Below are 8,014 nucleotides of genomic sequence, written 5' to 3' on the forward strand. Positions count from 1 at the left end.
TTGATGAAAAAAACCAAATCACTCTCATTGAAATTTTCTCAGTTCTTTAAACTTATAATTTTTGAATGTAGGACTTTGCCCTGTCTCCAAAGGAAATGACTTTCTAACAAAGCCTTTTCATTTTTCTTCCTTTTTATAGAAATCTAGACCGAGACATTGAGAGTTCCTCTAAACGTTGGAAAAAATTTGTAGAATCTGATTGTCCTGAACGAGAGAAGTTTCCGCAAGAATGGAAAAACAAAACTGCTTTTCAACGTTTGTGTATGATGAGAGCTCTTCGCCCTGATCGAATGACCTATGCTATGACGTAAGTATCTTTGCTTTTGAAAGTCCCATTACTTATCCCCATAATAAATCAACTGTCATTTTGGTTCCAAGGTGTAAGGCTCTGAAGTCTTGCAATCCTCAGTTTGTTTCAATCATCAGAAAGAGAGGTCAGTAAAACTGAAGAGGAGCAAACAAGTTTTGTATTTGCATATTGGCTGGTTTGTTGAGCCCTAAAACGTTTTGAAGGGCTGGTGTGTCAGCAATCAGTGCTTTGCCATCTATTTGTAGGAGTAGACCCTCTGCAGTAGGATATTTTGATCCTTAGTGGTTTTTCCTAATTTTATCATACCCTTTTTTTTCTTTTGTTAGTGTATTCATTGAAGAGAAACTTGGCAACAAGTATGTTGAAGGGCGAAGTGTAGAGCTAGCAAAATCATTTGAAGAAACAAGCCCGACTACCCCTATTTTCTTCATCCTCTCGCCAGGAGTTAATCCACTAAAGGTATTTGAATATGACAAATTTAAGGAAGGTCTCAGAAAACTAGGGGTCAGGGTCCAGCCGTGAGGTTGCTTCTCTTTCCAACTCTCGGAGAGAATTCGTAAAACTTATGGAAAGACCCTGTAAATCTCTAGTTATAATTTTGACAAAAAATGAAAGTTTGGGAATCAAGGGCCTCTTAGTAATGATTATTTCAAAATGATGCTTTTCATTGTCTTTGATATGCATTCACAGTTTTTTCCTTCTCAATTATAATGGCTTAAATTAACCTTTATTCTTCTTTAAAAAAATTGAAACTATATGTATATGATTAAAATTCTAAACAAACATGTGTAATACCGTAAAACTGTAGTCTCATGTACCACTACATATTTTAACCTAATTTTATCATTTTCTATGTGACAAGTTTGTAGATATAATACCATGCTTTTTCTGTATAGGATGTTGAAACGTTGGGACGTAAACTAGGATATGCTGAAGATAATGGCAATTTTCATAGTGTCTCTCTTGGCCAAGGTCAGGAAGTTGTTGCAGAAGAAGCAATGGACATAGCAGCTAAAGAGGGTCATTGGGTTATCTTACAGGTTTGTTGTTTCTCATATTAGATCACCTCGAGTCTTTTACTTTGGGCACTGCTAGAAATACATATATTCGGAGTTTAAAGTCTAGTTAACGGCTCATCCTGCCTCCAGTGTGTTTTTGAAAGAGTTCAAGCTCAAGTTCATCCAAAGAACCAAGATTTGTTGTGTCGCCAAGGAATTGGAACGCACCTAAGCCATTTTTTACCTATCTGTTGGTTTTCTTAGTGACGACTATTATTCCTTACTACTGTAGACCTCAAAGGATCAAGCACCCCTTTGAACTGCCATTATTATAACATTTTTGCAGACTCTTTGGGAGTTTTAAAAAAGAATGGTCCTATTTTCGTTACTGCAAGATTCATCTCTTTCAAAACTCAAGATTGGAGGCTTGCTCTGTAGTGACACAGCTCATTTTATCAGTAAAATTCGGGCTCTTTAGTTTTACTTTTTTAATTATCAATTCTTATATTCATGTAAGCTTTTTATTTTGACAGAATATTCATCTTGTAAAAAAATGGTTACCAGCACTAGAAAAGAAATTGGAGAACTTGAGTGAAAATGCTCATGCTCAGTATCGTGTCTTTATGAGCGCAGAGCCTGCAGCAACCGCTAGTGCTCACATCATTCCTCAGGTAAGAAGGTCTTCTTTCAAATTAGTGTGGAGATATTTTTGACCCATACTTTTGTAGAATAGTGTAGGTAATATCTTTTATCAGCGTTAATACTAATGTAATTTGTATGTTTATGAAAAGAAAAGTAATATCTTGTATCAGCATTAATACATATGTAATTTGTTTGTTCACGTGTACACATAATGCTGTAATTCATAAATGTTCACCCGGTCATGGAGGCAACAATCTTATTTTGTGAAGGACGAGGAGGAAGACTCGGTGTAAGCTCATTGTAAGATGATCTTGATTACTAGATTTTATGAACACTTTTTCTGAATAATTTATGTTCTTTAACAATCTCTTCATTTTATTTTTACAGGGTATTCTAGAGTCTTCAATCAAAATCACCAATGAGCCTCCAACAGGAATGCAAGCGAATCTTCACAAAGCCTTAGACTGCTTCAGCCAAGAAACACTTGAAATGTGCACTAAAGAAGCCGAATTTAAAACCATATTATTCTCTCTTTGTTATTTCCATGCAGTTGTTGCGGAGCGAAGAAAATTTGGTCCTCAGGGTTGGAACAAGGTTTACCCTTTCAATGTTGGTAAGTGTAAAGCTTCTTTATTTTCTTCCTACTTTCCAAAAATAAAAAGCCTTATCCTGGGTTGCAAAAATGATTGTAACAGTTCAGCACTATGAGAAAATAACTTGATGAGTTTTTGTTATCTTGTTTTTTTTTTTTTTTTTTTTTATGGTTTCATCTTCAAAACATCTTACAAAATTAAAAAAAGATAAATTTCATAAGATGTAGATCTTTTTAAAGAAATTGAATCGGAATCCAGAACTCTAGAATCTATGTTTGATAAGTGTCTGCTTCATTTTTCAAAAAATAAACTGTAAAACCTCAAATGGAACTCCTCCTCTTTGATTTTTGCGGACATTGAATTATCTAAGAGATCTTCTGAATCCTGTGTCACTTCTACCTCGAATACTAAATTTATCTTGTTAATTAAGTGAAGAGGAAGATTGTCCTCATCTCCACAATGATTAGTATACTGTCTTTTATTTCACTTCTTATATATTTTTTTCCCTAGGTGATTTAAACATAAGTGTCAGTGTTCTGTATAATTATTTGGAGGCCAACAGCAAAGTTCCATGGGAAGATTTAAGATACCTTTTTGGCGAAATTATGTATGGTGGTCATATTACTGATGACTGGGATAGGAGATTGTGCATTTCGTATCTTGAGGAGTTCATGCAGCCGGAGCTTGTGAGTCCCTTATTTACAGACTCTAACTCACTGTGAATGTTTCCGTTAAGCTAGTACAAGTTAATTGTCCCAGATAAGCAGTCTAAAATAAGAGAACTTCTTAGGCACCCTTTCAAATTATACTTTTTAAAACTTTGAATACATGCAGAAGAATGAGCTGTATTACAACTTGTCTAATTTAAAAATTATTAAGACACTAAGTAATTTTAGGAAGTACTTTGAGAGCTTACATGTGAGCGCTAATTTTCATCCATCGCATTTACCCTTCAGAAAACCTCACTGGCTTAAAAACTTCAATACTGAAGAACCCATTTACATCCCTTGCACTAAGCTAGTCTTCAGTGCTCCATTTTTTTACGTAACTTTTTAACTATAAAATTTTCTCTTCCCAAAATATAGAGTGATTTTGTTGAAGGAAGTTATGTCTATGTTGGCATATTAAATGGTATTAGATGTGGAAAAAACTTTCAAGCTTTCTTCAAAAGAGAGCAGGCAAATGCAAATAATCATTTCGTAATATTAATTTCAGGTTGATGGCGAGCTGTTCTTAGCTCCAGGTTTTCCAGCACCACCAAATATGGATTATACAGGTTATCACACATATATCGATGAAGCAATGCCCCCTGAAAGCCCTTACTTATACGGACTCCATCCGAATGCGGAAATAGGGTTCCTCAGCACAACTGCTGACAATCTCTTCCGAACTGTTTTTGAGATGCAGCCCCGAGATGCAGGGACTACTTCAGGCACTACTGTCACCAGAGAAGATAAGGTATTCCCATCTTAAAAATATATCTGTAAAAAACTAAATCAGATCAATGGGCTCTACTGAAGCTAGTATGCAGAGAAGCTGAGGTCTGCTTTTCAGTAGATTAGCAGGGAAAAGCAACTCAGTTTTTAGTGCTTGTGACAAACAAGGTTTTTTTTCTCTTTCATTGAATTCTCATTCTTTTTCATTTGAATTCTCCTTGAAGTTGTTCAGTCTGAAAAACAATATATTATATTTTTATCTAATTTTTAATTTCCATCCTCAAACCTTCTCTTTTTTTTTTTTTTTTCATGTGAAATGTGAAGCAATGTTCCCCCCGTGAAATTTCAAGACGCTTTTGCAGGGAAGCATGTTTAACAGGCATTGATATATTTTTTTGCTTTTTGATCCCAGGTGAAGCAGATTGTAGATGAAATAATTGAGAAGTTGCCAGAGGAATTCAATATGACAGAAATCATGAGCAAGGTTGAAGAAAGGACTCCCTATGTCATCGTCGCATTTCAAGAGTGTCAACGGATGAATTATCTGACCAATGAGATGAAAAGATCGTTGCGAGAACTTGACCTCGGTCTGAAGGCAAGTATTAATCAAATGTCTTCTGAATCATAAAGCAAAAAAGCAAAAGAAAATAGAAAATTAGAGGATTCCAATTGAAGCCACATCCTAATTTCTTCCTTTGAACTTCATTAAACAGCATTCAGTTTCATCATTAAATTTCAAACGAGTTCTTTTAATCCACATCTTTAACCATGGAAAATATCAGGTATTAGAGAATTTTTGTTTGAACGCCAGATCACAGTGATAGATCCATGACTTTTCACTAGTCGCAATTTCACCCAAGGAAAAGTTTCAGAAGTTAGACCAATGCTATCTGTAGAGGTATCAATTTTTTTTTCTCGGTCCTCAGGGAGAGCTTACAATTACATCTGAGATGGAGGACCTTGAAACTGCATTATTTCTTGACCAAGTCCCGATCATATGGACACAACGGGCCTATCCATCATTGCTCGGTCTGACATCTTGGTTTGCGGACCTTTTACTTCGGTTAAGAGAGCTAGAAACGTGGTCGACAGATTTTGTTGTAAGTAATAGTTTAAATTTCTATAGTTTTATAGAAGTTAATTTGAAGTAGTTTCTTAAAAGTTTCATAGACTTTACTATAAGGTTTTACTTCCATGCTCTTTTTTACTTGTCAGCCTCTGTTGGCCCGCAGGGTTTTTTAATCCACAAGTCAAGACAGTTTTACTGTTGAATTTAATCACCCCGGGCCGTTTGTCAACATGATCACCTTTTGGCGAAAACTCAAGAGTTCTGGTTTTTTTTTTTTTTTTTTTTTTTTTTTCCATAACCCATGGGTCAGCTGTATTGTTCGAAGAAAACCAACTTTAATTAATAGGCAAATACTCTTCACAGAGTTTAGGTAGTTCTTTTGTTTAGAAGTTGAGACAGATGAATAATTGGATTTAACGAAGCACCTTATACTGGTGTAAAGTTAAAGGCTGTAGGATCAATGACTCTTCAATCTTATTGTCTTGCTTTTGTGGAGTTAAATTCAAGTCTCCCAGCTTTAAAGTAAGAAAAAATATTACTCCATCCATAACTTTTATTTTTTATTTCAGCCAAGGTAAAATTTACTTTCAGATGGTTTTATGATCCTTTGTATTCTATAATACTTAAAAATCTCATAGAGCCTACCTCAATGTTTTATTACTTTTGTATTCTTTTTTAGTTGCCAGCCTCTGTGTGGCTTGCAGGGTTTTTCAATCCACAATCCTTTCTCACTGCTATAATGCAAAGCACAGCCCGTAAAAGTGAACTTCCCTTGGATAAAATGTGTTTGCAATGTGATGTTACCAAAAAACAGAAGGAAGATTTCTCGTAAGTTAATTATTCTTTGACTTTATTTTAGATTTAAATCATGAGGTCAGAAAACTTAATTTCACGGTTTTTAATGGTGTATAATTCCTGTCAACTGTTCCAACTGAAATATCAGTGTATCCTCCCACTCCTCCTCTTTACGTATCTTCACCTAAAAACTTAACATTTGTTTATACTGTGTACGCAATAAGTTGGCAGTTTATCCTTTTAATTAATACAGTACCTATTTTCATTGTCTATTCTAATATTCAGAGGGGCACCAAGAGATGGCGCCTTTGTTCACGGCCTTTTCATGGAGGGTGCACGATGGGACATTCAGCAAGGTGTCATAATGGAATCAAAATTAAAAGAGTTGTTCCCGCACATGCCTGTTATCAACATCAGGGTAAGTTTCACAATTATTTTACTCATTCTTTCTGTAATAGTATCATTTCAGGCAAAGCATGACTTTTTAAAATTTTGGCATTTTTAAACAAGCAGTGTCTGAACGTTTGTAAAATGCTCCCAAAGACAGTGCTATCTCAATTTTGAGCTTTTTGTTACCAAGGTCCCTTTTTCTGTGGATGCCAATGGTCACGCGTAACAAATGAGACTGAAAAACGAAATGTACATGCCAATTTTCTAATTGAATCAACATCTATCAAGTGGTGGGATAGGGCTGTTTAAATTTATTGTTTTCTTGGAGTGTAAAACAAGTTGCACAATCTTGGGCCCCTTTTACTTTGTGTAACATTTAGGCTTGGTCATTGAGGGAGTGTGCGTATGCGTGTGAGATATTAGAACATAACAGACAGCATTTATAGTGCATTTTGATTGATGAATGGGTTTTTCTCTTTTGTGTAGGCAATTACTCAAGATAAGCAAGATATGCGAAATATGTACGAGTGTCCAGTCTACAAAACCCGTATGCGAGGGCCCACCTATGTGTGGACTTTCAATTTAAAATCAAAAGACAAACCATCCAAGTGGACTTTGGCTGGTGTCGCTATTTTATTACAAATTTAAATTTTTCATATCATTTTTAAGAGTTAGTCAATTTTATTTTTTTATTGAAGACTTTGCATACTTACGATGCATCTTTTTATCTTCACTTTTTGATAAACTTGGCAACTTGGATTGAATGCCGAAATTACGGGTGCTGCCGGACTGTTTGCTGTTTAGTGCTTACACGGTTGATCGCAAGACCCTGAATTAGGTGAGCTGCACCTAAAGTCAAAAAATGCATACATGTTCCAAATTCAAGGACAGTTCTATATTACTGATCGAGATTTGCGCTTTTTCATTGTATGGGTTCCTCAAGACTTCCTATTGGAGCACATATATTATGACAAAAAAATATGGGAGACCATAGTAGTTGCATTGGAAAGCTTCTTCTTGAACCATTTTTTGCCCAAACAAGTGGATTCGCGAAGAATGAGGCAGCCACCACTCCAGTATAGCAAGGAAAAGGAACGAATGCAGGTGATGGCCCAAGATGATGACCAAGTTAGAGAAGATAAAGTAGTAAGATCCAGTAAGAGCCGACGAGGTACAAGAAGAATTACTAGATGCTCCTGACTTCGGTGTCATCAATTAACCCACTGTGCAGAGGGCACAATTAGGACAAACCCCTCGATCAGCCGAGCCTCCAAATTAAAGCTCTTTCAAGGAAAATTGTCCTATTATGCTTAAAAATGGGAATTTGTGTCCACCAGCAAAAATCAACAGCCGACTTATCCAAATAACAAATGCATGTGCATTCGACAGCGTATCATCTATTATTGCAATTACTTTAGAGGATTGTAATGCTTACAAGGAACTGGCTGGAGCCCATCACAGCAATCCTATGATAGATTTTTTAGGCGCTTATTGTAGATGGTTTCACAAGTTCCTGAAACTTTCATAGGGTGCTTGCTTCAAATTTCCATCCAAAGGTGATATTTTTAATAATTTTTGTACAACTCATATTCAAATAATTGCCCAACCCATAATAGACAGCGCACCCATTTGGGCCTGGGGTTTCCCTTTGAGGGGCAAAGTATCCATGTGACTAAAGAACATAGGAATTATCTCCATGACTATCTTGTGATGTGGTTATGTGGAAGATTTTGCATGCAGAAAAGTTGATACATTTTAGTTTTTTGTAAAATGAAACCGTT

At 35.7% G+C, this 8,014-nt stretch overlaps 1 protein-coding gene across 2 annotated transcripts in view; it reads left to right on the forward strand.

The window, feature by feature from the left end:
- Positions 1 to 7,189, forward strand: part of LOC109034292 (dynein beta chain, ciliary) — a 68,477-nt gene extending 61,288 nt beyond the window's left edge. For both annotated transcript variants that reach the window (XM_072299443.1, XM_072299445.1), the window contains 12 exons: positions 140 to 307; positions 637 to 769; positions 1,207 to 1,350; positions 1,842 to 1,979; positions 2,338 to 2,563; positions 3,054 to 3,229; positions 3,759 to 4,001; positions 4,392 to 4,578; positions 4,910 to 5,079; positions 5,728 to 5,876; positions 6,129 to 6,261; positions 6,720 to 7,189. In XM_072299443.1, coding sequence (XP_072155544.1) covers positions 140 to 307; positions 637 to 769; positions 1,207 to 1,350; positions 1,842 to 1,979; positions 2,338 to 2,563; positions 3,054 to 3,229; positions 3,759 to 4,001; positions 4,392 to 4,578; positions 4,910 to 5,079; positions 5,728 to 5,876; positions 6,129 to 6,261; positions 6,720 to 6,881 — 2,029 coding nt within the window. In that variant the 3' untranslated portion in view covers positions 6,882 to 7,189. The remainder of the gene's footprint in view (positions 1 to 139; positions 308 to 636; positions 770 to 1,206; positions 1,351 to 1,841; positions 1,980 to 2,337; positions 2,564 to 3,053; positions 3,230 to 3,758; positions 4,002 to 4,391; positions 4,579 to 4,909; positions 5,080 to 5,727; positions 5,877 to 6,128; positions 6,262 to 6,719) is intronic.
- The last annotated feature ends 825 nt before the right edge of the window (positions 7,190 to 8,014 follow it).

The sequence above is a fragment of the Bemisia tabaci genome, chromosome 4 (genome assembly GCF_918797505.1).
Source record: "Bemisia tabaci chromosome 4, PGI_BMITA_v3".
Classification (NCBI taxonomy): Eukaryota; Metazoa; Arthropoda; class Insecta; order Hemiptera; family Aleyrodidae; genus Bemisia; species Bemisia tabaci.